This window comes from Hipposideros armiger, unplaced genomic scaffold (assembly GCF_001890085.2).
Source record: "Hipposideros armiger isolate ML-2016 unplaced genomic scaffold, ASM189008v1 scaffold_27, whole genome shotgun sequence".
NCBI lineage: Eukaryota > Metazoa > Chordata > Mammalia > Chiroptera > Hipposideridae > Hipposideros > Hipposideros armiger.
In genome coordinates, this window is record NW_017731377.1 from 6,607,425 (window position 1) to 6,623,004 (window position 15,580).

General features: G+C 37.5%; 2 protein-coding genes across 4 annotated transcripts in view; one reads left to right on the forward strand and one right to left on the reverse strand.

Annotated features, from left to right (window-relative positions):
- The window catches only part of GALNTL6 (polypeptide N-acetylgalactosaminyltransferase like 6), a 1,038,752-nt gene extending 1,028,831 nt beyond the window's left edge, over nucleotides 1-9,921 (reverse strand). Inside the window, exons 1-2 of one of the 3 annotated variants that reach the window (XM_019636099.1) lie at nucleotides 9,525-9,921; nucleotides 8,816-9,125 (exon numbers count right to left, since the gene is read on the reverse strand). In XM_019636099.1, the coding sequence (XP_019491644.1) occupies nucleotides 8,816-8,953 (138 nt within the window). In that variant the 5' untranslated portion in view covers nucleotides 8,954-9,125; nucleotides 9,525-9,921. Of the gene's footprint in view, nucleotides 1-8,815; nucleotides 9,126-9,524 lie in introns of those variants that run through there. The other 2 variants (XM_019636100.1, XM_019636101.1) reach the window with 2 other exon arrangements.
- LOC109379495 (uncharacterized) lies at nucleotides 9,528-10,950 on the forward strand. The gene is made up of 2 exons (XM_019636103.1): nucleotides 9,528-10,533; nucleotides 10,862-10,950. The coding sequence occupies exons 1-2, from the start codon at nucleotides 9,550-9,552 to the stop codon at nucleotides 10,928-10,930; spliced, it is 1,053 nt and encodes a 350-aa protein (XP_019491648.1). The 5' UTR covers nucleotides 9,528-9,549; the 3' UTR covers nucleotides 10,931-10,950.
- Nucleotides 10,951-15,580: the final 4,630 nt, after the last annotated feature.

The following is a 15,580-nucleotide window of genomic DNA, read 5'->3' on the forward strand; positions in this document are numbered from 1 at the left end:
TTAATTAATAGATTGTAAAATAATTGAAAACAGATTTATCTCTTCATCACTTATTTGTCTCAGGGTATAGCACAGTATTGTGCACATATTCAATAAATGTCTATTTTATTAATAAACTAATTGATAGTGGTATGTTTTATATATTTTATTATATCTTTAGTAGGGTCTTGCAACATTGTTTATTTACTACCTTCAATGAATGTTCTAGAAACTGAGAAAAGGGTACCGATGCTATTTGTTAAGCTTCTCTTAATTAAATATTTACTATGTCCTGGGCAATTTACATATATTAATCCAATTAGTTCTCTCTGCTACCCTTTTGTGAGGTAATATCTGTGTTCACATATAAAAATTGAGGTTCAAAGATGTTAAGTGACTGCCCAAGATGATGTATTTCAGTAAGTGGTGAAACCAACATATGAACTTAAAGTATCTGCCCTTCTCTCAGCCTAATCCCAACCCCATCTAATTTTGATTGGATGCAGTTCAATATTCACCTCCATAAGAATGAAAGAACGAAGCCCTGTCTCATGGCTCCAGAGACCATACCATTCTCTCCCTTTTCTAAATGCTGATGATACACATAGAATTCTACTATGTAGTGCTTGTTTCTTTGTTTCATGAATATCAATTTTGTCTCTCCAATCCACTACTCAGAAAATTAAGAATGGGTGCAATGTGATATACTTATTCTGTATCCCCTAACTCTACTGAAGGGAGTAGTAATTATATAAAATAGCTTCATGATTTTGATAGTTTCCACTCTGCTTTTTAACCTTTTTTCTTCAGAACAATCCAATGCCTCTCATGACCAAGATTTAAGCAACAAAAGTAGTTCTCAAACACTTGCTTGTAATTAACATAGAGAAAATAAATGCCTACATGTGAATCATGGGCTTTATCTGAAACAGGAAATGTGATGGTCACTACAAAGAACTATTGCTATATTTAAAAAAAATTCTTCCATTAAAAACTTCAACTTTTGAATACCTTTGAATGCAACATGCCATTTTTATTATTTTTTCAATAACGAAAGATAAAATTAAGAACCTGTCAAGAATCGGACCAAAAATTACAAAACAAAAGCCCTTTTATTTTCTAGATCCCATTTATTTATTTATTCAACAGTCCACTCTCCCAGATTTAACTCATCAATGGCAATCCTGTATCATATTCATTGTTCTGCTGTGCTGTCCTGGCATTACCTTGTAAAGAGAAGCCATCTGTAAATATTTATTAAAGAAACACTAATCATTGTTAAAAGCAAGGATTACGTATAAATACTTATACTAACAATAGTCTATATCCATTGCCCCTTATTATGTGCTGTTCAACATACTAAGTATTTAGTCCTAACTATAAAACTACAAAAATTGTATTATAATCTCCATTTGTCTTAAGAGAAAACTGATCTGGAGGTCAATGACTTGCAAAATAAAAAGGTTATAAGGTGTTAAGTGCTGGAACCAGAATTTGAACCTTGATCATTTGAATCCAGAGACTACACCCTTAAATACTAAAGAAAACAAGACAGCATGGAAATTCTGATATTCCTCCTCAAATTAAGTTCAATTGGATTCTCTTGCTGGGGAGTGATGCCAAAGATAAGGGGGAAAAAAAGCCCAACTCACTCAAACTTGGGTGGCAGCCCTGACAATTGGGTTACTTTTAATATGATAAAACATTTCAGAATGATTTATAATAAAACTCTCTGTCTGTGGCTTTCCAGACTTCAAGTCCTGAAATAATATTCCATGAGTATTTGAGTACTTGAAATAAATTCAAAAGTAACTTTCTCAGCCTTCACTACTACTTCTTTTCTTTTTTTTTATTAGTTTCAGGTGTACAAAACAATGTAATAGCTAGACATTTACACCCCTCAAAAAGTGATAAGCCCCCCAGTCTACTACCCACCTGACATCTTATATAGCTATTATAATTCCATTGACTATATTCCCTATGCTGTACTACACATCCTGTGACTGTGCGTGTGTGTGTGTGTATGCATATGTATGTATACATATGTATATACATATACATGTGTGTGTGTGTGTGTATATATATATATATATATATATATATATATATATATATATATATACACACACACACATATTGGGTTGTCAGAAAAGTCGTGGTATATTTTTTCTGTTTTTCATTGCAAAAATGCGTCATGACCTTACCAACAATCATATATATGCATCTATCTATCTATCTATCTATCTATCTATCTATCTATCATCTATCTATATAGTTATAGCTGACATTTAATATTATTCAACTTCAGCTTCAGGTATATAACACAGTGGTCAGGCATCTACACGGTCTATGAAGTGGTCTCCCTACTCCTTGAAACAAAAAACTGATAACCACCTGCTGATAGTATATGGAAATCATAACTGTATTACTTATACTAGTATTACCAGGTAACAAGGGCTTGCCCTATTTATAATCTGCACAACTCTAGCAGGCTAAATCTTTATTGCAATTCTCACACTTCCTAAATATATGTAACTACTTCTAGAGACAGATGCGTTTTCTCTCTCTCTGTACTTCCTTAGAATGATATTAATAACAATTAAATAATGCTTCAAACTCAATGGACTAACAACTTTTTGTGTATTCAAAGCAATGGAAAAAGCAAGAAGTTATAAGACTATATACACACACACACACACACACACACACACACACACACACACACACACATACACAGAGGGTACCAAAAAAATGTATACACATTTTAAGAAAGGAAAAACTGTAGTAAAATTACTGTGATGGTAACCGCTTTGAGCACCTCTTATAATTGCAGAAGTCCACGTGACTTGTATACATCTTTTGTTATCGGTATATATTATTACAATTTTAATAGTTTTTTCCTTTCTTAAAATGTATAATATATACATTTTTTATATATATGCATATATATATATTAAATACACACACACACACACACAAACACACACACACACAATGAAACAGTTGGGTAGATTTATTTTTTCTTTATAAGTAAAACCATGTGTGTGGGTGTGTGGCTGTATGTATGTGTATATGCATGTTGCTAAATAAATATGTGAAATGAATTTGAGAGTAATGCGAACCCAGTTCACTTTTCTTTCATACCACAATGGAAGTAGAAAAGCTGGCGGAAACATTCATGCAGTTTACCTTTAATTCTAAATATACCTTTATTTTTTCTCTTTCTCTCTGGCACCAAGTTGGAGTTCAGTGCAGTAACATACATCAGCATATTACATAGCGAGGGAGAGTGGTGGCAAGCATGTCTCAAATGTTTGTGGATGCCCTGAGCCTTCTTTTCAACGTTTAAATATGGTTCCTGTCTAAATACATATTCTCAGTGGCAAATGTGTTTTTATTTGTCCTTTTTTGTTGTTCACTCAAACATTACAACTACATTTTGAGATACTTTAGGAATTGTTAGTTTTATGGTGTGACAGATAGAGGTCGTAAGGAGAGCAAGTTATCCAGTTTATGAGTATGTGTCTTTATCTTTACTGTCACTTTAAGAACCTCCTATTTCTTTGCACATTTGCACCTTCGTACACACATATGTAAATATGAAGGCAATGGAAGAACAACGTGCTCATGTCAGATGGTATTAAGGTTCTAAAGTATCCAGTACTAACCTCTTCGTCATAAGAAGCCAAGCAAGTGAGAAATGAGAATGATTGCAAGATGGAACATATCCAAACCTGACTTTATAGGATACTCACATTGCATAATATCTTTTCCTAATTTTAATTATTCCTTCCTTTAAGGTAATTCTTGATGTATTTTAGCTTGCTTTCATCTGCATGTAAGTATTATGAGGGGAAACACAGTTGAAAACTTCCCTAAAGGTTGTCATGGCTACTCCTGAGAAAACTTTAAGTCACCAAACAAAACTCAGTTCTCTTCTCTATACCACTTAAATTGCCCAAACTTTCTCACCCCTTTCCCTATATATTCCACCCAAGATTTGGTTTATTTTACAGAAAAACCACATAGGAGGTTAATCAGTTCAGTAGTACAGCTTGTCCAACTCAGCAATAAGCAGGAGAAAAAAAGCCAAACAAACAAGCTATCTCATTTTTTACCATATTGTGAAAGGAAGACTGCATTTCACAGAGTCTCCCATGGGGCACGGTGATGAACTCATCATGTTTCGATCTACTAGGTCACAGCAAATAATTAGGGCACTTGTTACAGTCGCCTGTGTGGTGCGATCCTATAACAAGTCAGAATGGATTTTCTATAAATTTAAGAAAAGGTCCTTAAAACTCTAATTTAAAATCTACATCTTAGCTAATTAAGGACAGTATGGTTTAAATTAGTGCATAATTTCACCTCTAGTGTGTTGGTAATGTACCATCCTGAGTGCAGGGGGAGAGAAAACCTTTATATTTTGCTCCTGTCCTTAGCTATTCCAATATCTAAGGTGTTTGCTGAAAAAGCAACAGACACACTCTATAGCTTCAGTGATCATCATGACAAAGGAAAACACGCTTGCAAACACTGGGTACCAATTATCTGACATCTTCCCATCATAAAACAAGTTTGAAATGCAACATAAAAAGAATGTTCTTAGCCTCAAGGAAGAACCCTCCAAAGTGTGGAGTTGGCTAACATTAAAAGAGTTGGGCAGAGATGCACAGGAGTGTCTTTCAGGGCAGATTTTTTTTTTTTTTTTAATCTATGGAGGTTAAGTCTCACATCTGCCACATACAGCTGACTTGTGGAGCTGACTACAAACAAAATATCACCTCAGAATATTTTCACATCCAAGGTGTGATCTCAGGATTTTATGTACCTTCTTTTGGGGCAAGCAGGATTAGCCCTATTTTATAAACAGGGATTCTGAAGTACAAAGAAATAAAAGGGTTCTAGAATTTAAAAGTGACTTGAGTGTCTAATTTTTGTTTGTTTGTTTTTTTAACGTGGTAAAAAATTGAGGCCAAACATACGTTTTGAAAATCATTCAGAGTAATTCTGAAAATGTCTGATTTAAAATTCTGAGATTTTGATCCTGGATTTTATTCCAAAATTTGCAAAAACCTCTTCATCTCCTGAATATACTGAATTATTTCCTACAACTCATATTGTTTGCAACTTAGTTGCTAATCCATTTTACAGCTACCTTGTAAAGTAACCTCTTTAATGCATTTAAGAAAAGTGTTTTGGAGTAGTTTTTATTTACTTATACCTGCATATATTAATAATGAAGTTGTTTTGCACTAAAATATTGCTTTGTTTTAATTATCATCCTAATGCACAGCTTAGTTAAGATCTAAATATATAACTTGAATTCAAATGCAGCTGAAACCAAAGTAGAGTAGCTATTCAATTCTTTAAATAAATGAAATTAAGAATTACTATACAATCATATAGTAATCATCCTCAGCTACATATCATATTCATTATTAATACATTCTTTTTTAATAGAAGTACATATTACTAAACAGCATAAAGGAGATAATTATATCATCCCAATAGTAACAAAAAGTGACAAAATTAATTCAACTGAAAATAATGTATGGCAGTTATGACTGATAATTTAATAACATCTAAACAATAACTATAAAATATTTTTAAATGTTTATAAAACCCTAAAAATCTCAAAAGCTTAATATTTATTTCAGTAGCGTGAGTCCAATTTTGTAGAGCCCAAACAATGAAATAATTTATCTTTATTATTGCATGATTAAAAGTATTTTTTTCAATCCTCTTTGGACGTATAAAGGGGAAAAAAACTTTCAGATAAAGAATTTGGGAATTTTTAATTCATATTTTTTTCTTGTCTTTATCATAGATGGGGCAAATGTTTAAATATCATGGGGCTCAAAATATCACTTATAACATGAAACAACAAATACAAACAATTTGTAATAATATAGACGAGGAAACTGTATATAATGTTAAACATCATGAAAATTAATATACTCAGTTTTGATCATTGTTTTCTGCTTTATCTCCCTTTAATTTATCTCAAATTATATAATAAACACTATTTATACTGAAGAGTATAAAACTATGAGTGATGTGCTCCGATAAAATATGAAGAGTATTTAAAAAGTATTAGCCATTCTATGATTTTGAATGTCCACAAATTAAAGTATTTCCCTGAAAACCACTGTATACATTAAAGTACTAAAAACAGTGATGGTTTTTAACTCCTCTGACCACTGCCATGCCGCACTTAAAACCAGAACTGCTGTTTTACGCATCTGCTGTAAAAACAGACCACTCATTTGGGCACGTGACTTGTTTTGAATAGCTTCAGTACTTATTGCTGTCAATGCCTCAATCAGCACATAATCCTTAACCTCAGCATTTTACAATTCGGTGATAAATATAGCAAAAGATGGCTTTTGAAGAACATTTAGGAATTAATCAAGAAAATGTCTATTTAAAATAAATTGCTAAATTTATATAACACATTACCTGATAGTCAAATTATATGCTCCAAATGAAAACCTTTGTATTCAGCTGACTTACTAACATTGAAATATAGATACATTAGTAAAATATTCCATCACAGTAATAAGCATCTTTAATTCACTGGAAGTCACTTTTTTTATTTGGTCAAGAGCACATATATGCTATATATTCATACAATATATATGTATATATAGATATATAGATACAACTTTACTCTTATCTGATATTTGTATAATGATGTCAACATATACTAATTTTCTTTCCAATTATATTTAATAATGGAATAAAACCAATAAAAGCTTATAATTTCCTTTTTTACAATGAATTATATCTTTCAATGATTAATTTCTACCTTTTTAACTTTAGTATCTATAAGAAAGCATTAATTTTAAAACCATTATTTAAACTAAAAAATACTAAAAGTACATGATTGACATTCATTTTATGACACATCACTACTACATTTTCTTTATTCTTGGTATCAAAACTGTTACATAGGGTTAGGAAAGTGGAATGTCACAAGATATTCATCAATTTAGCTACTTATTCAACAGCAAATGAAACTTTGAGAAACAGCTCCTCTTGCCATTTCACGCCTTTCATACCCATTAATTTATTACCTGATATTAAGTACCATTTACTACAGAAGAATCAGAAACAAGGAAACCATTTTTGGAGATTATAATGACAAGTCAGAGAGTTGATGTGCCATATTTTATATTTTTTATGACATTGGAAATACAAATTTCTCATTAAGGGTCAATATCAATAGAGCCTGTATGAAAGTTGCAAATATCTCATTAATAAGATTAATTAGTGTTTAATGTTAGCTATTCCAGCAAATATTTTAGATGGTTATTGTTAATTGAATTAGCAAAATTGAAGAAAAAAATCATTGTTTTCATTATTTTATCAATATTGAAATGGGAATTTTACATAATAGTGTATTAACTACTAATGTTAATAAAATCTCATTTCATATCAAGGGTTGGAGAAATAAGCAATCTAAATAGGGAAAAAAGTTTCATACTCAAACTGCCCACCTACTTTTTTTCATTGGAATGACAAAACATGATATACTTTAAATCAAAGTTACATCCCTATTAGAATGAATGACAGAGATCAACAGCTAAATGAAAATACGTCAGCATTTTCCCTCAAAATTCCAGTCCACCCAAAACCCATAAGCATCTTATCATTAAAGTTTAGCAACTGGTAATGATTATATGTCATAATGAAAAAGCAGATTACTTACATATTTCACAACTAACCACTTACTGTGTAAAAAGGAATTAAACTTTGTTAAGTATAAGAACAATATTTAATTAGCATTACTGTATACTGTTGTTGTCCACAAATGGACTACTGAAACACTTTCTATGTGTGTAAGGTACATGGTGTTCATGGGTGATGACCCTTGAAATTAAGAATATTAATATTCCGAGGTGATGCGCAGGGCTAACTGAAAAAGTGTTATATCAATATCATGAGGAAGGCTACATTCTATTGTTAAAAGTTTAATTACAGAAGCTGTTTTATTTATTAATAAAGAAGGAATTCAACAATATTGAATTTCATCAACGTTTTGTGAAGGCTGTTTTGCTTTATTGCTCACCAAGAAAGATAGTTATTTTGACCCATGTTAAGTCATGAGCGACGCACATACTAATGGATCACATGCTAAATAAAAAGAAAACACACAACACTACAGGGTGTTTTGGATACAGAGGAAAGCTTTTAGCAACAAACTGTTATCAGCAGACTGTGAAACTAAATGGACACGCTTAATAACTCTGCCTGTACACCCCACCTCACCACCTTAGCAACAGGGGAGAAGAAACGGAGACATTTAAGTTTCCACAGGGTAAAGAGCTGTTGCTAAGCACAAATAACGACCCAAAATATAGAAAACTGCAGCTTGTTTTTTGATAGCTACTTCACAACTTTAATGACTTAATTGGCCCAATTCAATATACACACCCAAACCAGATAAAAGGGAAAAAACAAATCTGTCAGAAACTTGTACCTACTCTCACATGCCACAAAAAAGCAGTTACCTTTTATCCACCTCAAGCCAAATCAACCCAAAGACCAATTGTGAAGGATTATTGTCTCTTCTTCTTGACCCCTCTTATTCTCCTTTACTTTTTATTTATTTATTTATTTATTTAATTTATTTTTTACATTTCACAATGTCATTGACTAGGATCTTAAAACAACTACTTACTTAAACCCCACAGTCTCTGGTGTCTTGTAATACCAGCCCTATAAAGATGGGAAAAAAACAAACAACAAACCCCTCCCCTACCTGCTTCCCTGCGTCCCCGCGGGTCGCACGCCTTACCCGTTCTGGGATCTTGCTCTGCCTGGTACTTACCTGCTGCTCCCCGGGCTCCGGAGGTTTCACCAGGTGCTTATCCTTGTACAGAGACCAGAGACCGATGTTGGGCAGGAATATTAAAGCCACCGTGAATAACAAAGTCATCTGCAGAAATCTCTTCTGTTTCCTCTTCATGGCAAATGACAACAGAGAAGAAAAGTTAAAGGAGATGGTTCCCTGACAGCTTTTTGTGTTGAATGCAAAAGTCCTTTCCTCTCCCCTGCGAAGCACCAGAAACTGAGGAGCAGCTAAAAACTTTTGTTGCCTGCTCAGCACCAAGCTGCACGGTTCAGAGGGAGTTGGGCATCTGCAGAACAAACGCACAGTTACTTTCCCCCCAGAAAACTATGACGAAGGCATTATCTATTGGCTTAGAAGTAAATGACTTGAGTGAGGAAATCATTAAGCCTATCGACCTCCATTAATATAAAGCAATGGAGTACATATGATTATTTCATAGACTACTCATAAGTTAGGAAAAGTCAATAGCATGCTTAGATACTCAAGAAAACAGGAGTTTGGCTGTTTTCCCCCCTTCCCCTGGCGGGCTGGACTGGGGAGGAGTGGGTAAGTAGCTAGAACTGCGTGGGAGGCAGTGGCTCAGCCCCAGCAAGTGTCAAGAAGTGTCCGCTTTTTGACATTGGAACGTCACCTTACTCATCTTCCCCTGCACACCGACTGCTGCGTTCCCCTTGGGATAACCCACCTGAACTCAAGTTCAACTCGCTCCGATGCCAGCGTGCTGGTGGGCTCAATGGGGACGCGGAGACGCGGGATCCGGGGAGAACTCCTGTTTGGATAGAGGTCCGCAAACTCCTAGGTGCTCAGGCGCTTGTCTGAACGCTCCTCCGCCGGCAGGGGCTCAGCGCCTTGGGAGCCCGGGGCGAAGGCGGCTACAGATGTCGGCGGAGTGCAGTCAGGAGGTGGAGGCACGGACCTCCCTGTCGCGCAGCCCTCGGAATGCGAGCCTCCGAGAAATGAGCGCTCTGCCCATCAATCTTTGCCCTTCCTTTGGTGACGCTCTCACGCTCCGCCGTTCATGTTACCATTCTTTTCCCGCAACTGAACGAACCCAGAGAGACGTCACGAGCCCCCAAACGGCACCGTCTTCAATCTCCGCTCCGGGGACGGGGACGGCGGGTGGCTGCACCGAGCCTGAGCTGCGATCGCAGTGCGTGGAAGGTGCTGGGCAGGGCGAGCAGGCAGCGGAGACGCGACGCGCTCGTCCTCGGCCGCCCACTCCGCTCCCGGTCGCCCGCCTTCTGCCGAGACAACGCCGGTGTCGACCACGTGGCGGGAGCCCGGAGCCCGGGAAGGGGGGCGGGCCACCTGGAGGGGGTGGGCAGTTCCTCCCAGCTTCCAGATCCTATATAAACAAATCCTGGGCGAGGAGGCGAAGACGCTGCGGGAGGAGGACTTCAAGCTCCCAGACCACGCGGATACCCGCTTTCTCTGCTAGGGCTTTTTGGAGCAACTTCGGACCAGCAGAGATACCAACTCCCCGGCTCATCTCACCCAAAAGGCGCCAGGCCAGAGATTCCGTGGAAGTCGCCGGCTGCTGGCGGATCTGCTCCGGATTCCTCCATGGTGCCGGCCGGAGCGCGGCGAGCCGGGGCACGGTGGCGGCAGCCGGCTGGAGGCAGAGGAGGACCCAGGTTGGGCCGGTCCCGCCGAAAGGGGACTCCCTGAGCCTCCTGCCCCGCCGCTCAGGCCAGGTACGTGGTGGGAAAGGCGGAGGAGGAGGATCCCGAAGCGAGGCAGGGCTGAGGCTCAGGGTTTTCAGGCAGCAGCTTCGGAAGCGACACCGTGGAGACCCGGGGCGGCTATACTTGGGTCTGCAAACACCCGGGGCCCCGGTTAAGATGTGGCAGTGCCACGCCACTCCACCCACCCGCCCTCCCGTCCACATCCCGCTCTCCTTATCACTGAAACGGCGGCTACCTGTCCCTCTGACCTCCCACACTCCTCCCACGACACCCTGAAAAAATGTGGGGATCCAGATGAGTCTGGCAGAAGGGAATCCTCCCTCTCCCCAACATACAGATGCACCAACGCCCTTTACCACACACGCACGAACCTGTGGCAGCCTCTCCAAGAGACCTGCGCACCTAGCACCATGCACTGGGTCCTCTCGGAATCTGGGAGCTCAGAACTCCAGAAGGAATGGGGACTTAGATGAGGCGACAGACATGCGTGCATTGCCCGCTGTATCAGCCTGCCTAGAACCAAAAAGAAACGCCATGGTCATCTCTTTGTTACAACCGAGATGTGATGCCCACATGCTTGGGATGGACGAGACTGTGGGCTCCAGCACAGAATTTTCTCTTCCTCCCTCTCTTCATCCCTCTCCCTCCTGCCTTGTCTCCTCCCCCTCCCTCTGACTCCCACTTCTACTCTGTCGCTCCATGTCTCACTTGAGAAAGACATAGATTTGAGTGTGAAGAGGTATGCCTTCAACTCCTCATTTATAAATTTTAAATGTATTTGAAAAATATACATTGTGCGACTGCATGAATAAAAAGCTTTGTGACGAAATATTTGTGTTTGTGAATCACTTGCGTTTCAAACAAGTACATAAACACATTTAATAAATGTTTTTGAATGTATCCTTTGTATCAGGACCAATTACCTTTCAATTTTACACAAGTGCAACTTCAGAATCTAGAGAGCAAGGGGCATAGTTTCTCAGCGCACGAATACACACACACACACACACACACACACACACAGCCTTTTTGTACTCTGCATTTTTAACCTCATTTTTCTCTCTTAGCAAGTGTAGTAGAAATATGGACTCTGGGAAGCAACACACTCGAGACTTTGCTGGGAGGACTGTCTGGTCCCCAGTGAAAGGTTTTTGGAAAATTGTTTAAATATGTTCAATATTTTATCTTATAGTTATTAACACTTAAGTAAAAGAACTCAAAAGTGCACTTGGGATTAATAATCCTTCACATCTTAAATAATAGCAGTTTCTCCCTACTTTAAAATAATAAAGTCCTTGATCACAAATAGACATATTACCTTTCTAGTTACTACATCCAGGATTCGAACTTGAATTGTGCTTCATTAGCGTTACATTAAATAGTCTTACAAATGATATGCAGTCCCACAATGTTGTTAGTTTCAGTGGATGGACATAGTAACTTACTTTCCACACAAAAAACATCCAGAATACATGGTAGAGGATGGAGAAAATTATGTTCATCCCTGCTTTTACAGTGTAGTTCCAGGTAATCACTTCTGAATTTTTCTAGCTGTTAAATGTATTTATTTGATTGAGATCATTTCCTTCAATCTGGCCTTCTTTTATAACTCCACATTTACATTTCCAACAGATGACAATACTTCTAACTAAATTGATATTTTAGGTCGACTTTACAAAAAAAAAATTAAAAATAACCTCTAAATGATAGTTAATGCCTTTGTTCAGATAATCCAGATTAAATGTATACACACACACACACACACACACACACACACACACACGCACATTCACAAACACATTAAATTGGTTATGAATATTGGTTTAATCAAAATCCTTATATCTTTAAAATTCATCTGATACCCTCTTACCCCTATTTGCTCCTCCATTTTGTTATGATTCAATGGGCAACCTCAGGTAATGAGTCCCATGTACCTAACAATGTGCCAATAGATACAGGGACACAGAAAGAAAATAGAGCAATATTTGTGACCTTGAATAACTTACAGTCTGATTGAAAATGCAATATAAAGGCAAATGGAATAAAGTACAAAAACTCAACTCTTTGTACTAACCTTTAACTAAGCCAAGTCTAAATGCTACCTTGAAAGAAGCAGAAAGATATTGCTTTAGTTACCACTCTACTTCAAAATTTCATGACTTAAAACAACTATTTGTCTATCTCTTATATTTCTGTGCACTTGAATGGACTCTGCTGGGTGGTTCTCCTTCAGGTGACATAGGCTGGGACTTGGAGGTTCAATATGGCTGAGCCAAGATGGCTCCCTCATTTGCCAGCAGTTGGCATGCAGTGTCAGCTGGAATATCATATGGGGCACTCAGCTGGAGCCCCTCAGGTCTGCTTTACATGGCCCCTCCACATGGCCTGAGCTTCTCCAGCATGATGGTTGGGATCCAAAAGGGAACTTTCTAAGAATCAGTGTTTTAACAGGGAGAAAACAAAAACTGCCAAGTTCTTTTCAAGGCCCAGAATAGGTACAGCCTCAGTTCTGGAATAGTCACAGAACTAGCCAGATTCAAGGACTGGAGGTCAAAATAGGGGGATGCAATTGACATCTCAATGAGAGATTTGAGGAAGAATGTGTGGCCATCTTGAATCTACTATGGATATTTAAAGGCATATATAGGTAGGAATTTAAAGATGGCTTAACCAGATTAGACAGTGCATACTGGGGAATAGTGGGGAAAGGTTGTGAAAAGTTGAGTCAAATTATTTGATTACTGCAAAGACAATGCATTGACTTTGTTTTATCTTTAAAATAGGTTTATTATTTTATTTTCCAGTAATAAGATAAATAAGTACTAGCAATATAATGTACAACAGTATGACTATATTTAACACTGCTGTGTAATACATAGGTAAAAAGTTGTTAAGAGCCTACATCCTAAGAGTTCTCATTACAAGGATAATTCTTTTTCTTCTCTTTCTGTTGTATGTATATGAGATTATGGATGTTAACTAAAGCTTTTATGATAATCATTGAACAATATAGGTAAATCAAACTACCATGCTGTGTACCCTAAACTCATGCAGTGATGGATGTCAGTTACTTCTCAATAAAATTGGAAAATAGGTTAACATTTTTAAAAACTTGATAACATGATTTGAAATTAATTTGAAAGAAAAACATTTACTCATGATATTTCCATATTAATGAATATTTTAAAACTCACTAGCTTAAAGCTTTATATGTGAAAAGATAATACCAGGAGAAAGTCCTGTCTCATAAGCCAAAGAAAGGTCATCAGCAACAATCACTGAGGTTGTATTTTCACCCAAACACTATAGAGTCCCAAATTAATAAGCATTTGTTGATAAATATAATAAGACTGCAAGTAAAACAAATAAAAATATTTTTTAAAGTTATACTAGTACATTAACTACATCTTTAAGTAGGTATGTTGAAATTTATCAAGAAAATGATAACTTGTTCTACCTTGAATTTTAATATAGAAAAAGAAGGTTATTTCTGCTTGGACTAAATACTTTGTAACTGGACAAGTAAGTTCTTTAGGCTGTTTAAACTTTTGGTAAACAAATTTATCTCTAAATATGTTTGTTCCTATACCATGATTTAAATATATTTTCTTTCCCTATATATTTAGCTATAAAATGTTTATTTAGTACTTACTATATGCCAGGCAGTTATATAAACCTTTCTTAAGCATTAATTTTAAAATTATGCTATTATATAGGTTCTATTATTATCTCAACTTAATAACTTAGAAAAATAAGGCAAGAAGATGTTAAGAATCTTGCCCAAATAAATGCTAGTGAGTTAGGGTAGGAATTAAAACCAGGCATTTGCTCCAGATTTCAGACTACAGTAATCCAAAGAAGACTTGTATTTTGTATCCAGGCCATAGCAGTGGAGATAATGAAAAATGGTTAGACTCAGAATATTCTGTGTTCTACGAAACTGCACTGAAGAGTTGTTGGGATGAGTGTGGGGTGTAAGAGAAAGAGAGAGCCCAAGATACTCCAAATTCATGGTCCAAACTCTTATAAGACTGGATCTGTGTTTCACTGAGACGGGAAGACCTTAGGAGAAACAGGCTTGAGGGAGAAGACCAAGTATTTGGTTAGACTTACTCCATTGACATGGTTAGTGGTAGAAATGTTGAATAAGTATTTGGATTTAAGACTTTGGGATCTGACAAGCTTGGAGGGGTGTGGAATCTAAGCTGGAGGAATAAATATAGAATTCCTTAGAGTATTTAAAGCCATAAAATGCTAAGAGAATACTAAAGGAGTGCAGATAGATAACAGAACAAGCAAACCTGCTCCAACAATAAAATCTTGGGGATATGACAGAAAAAGGCCTTGAGAGAGAGTGGTCAGTGTGCTTGGAGGAAAACTGGAACAGTCAAATGAAGAACCTGTCTCAGAGAAGGAAGTGATCAACTCCATTCAATGAAATTGATAGGTCAAAAAGGATAGAGTTAGAAAATCACCCGTGGATTTAACAATTGTAAAATTTCCAGGCCGGCCGAGTGGCTCAGCTAGTTAAGAGCTCGCTTGGGAGCACCAGCTCTGAGCAGCAGGGCTGTGGTTCGGATCCCACATATGAGGGCCAGTGACGCTCGCCCTCTACAGCTAAGATGAACAACAGCTCAACCTGGAGCTGGGCTGCTGTGAGTCGCTGGCGATGGCGTAGGCTGCAGCAGGGCTGCAGTGGGCTGCCGTGAGCTACGTGAGTGGCTGGCAGCCAGGGTGAGCTACCGAGAGAGCCGCTGTGAGCTACGGACCAATGACCGGCGACCAATTGCCTCACCTGGGAAGAGCACAATGTTCATACCAACATGGGCCAGTGAAGCGACGTCCTCCACAACTAGACTGAAGAACAAAACAGCAATTTGTCTACCTGTCTGTTCTCCTTTCCTGATTCCCCAACGCTGTTACCCTCCCCCAATTCCCCAATAAAATCTTTAAAAAAAAAAAAATTCCTGGGCTGGCCAACTGGCTCAGTTGGTTAAGAGTTGGCTTAAGAGTGCGAGCTCTGAGAACAGGGTCCCTGGTTTGATTCCCATATGGG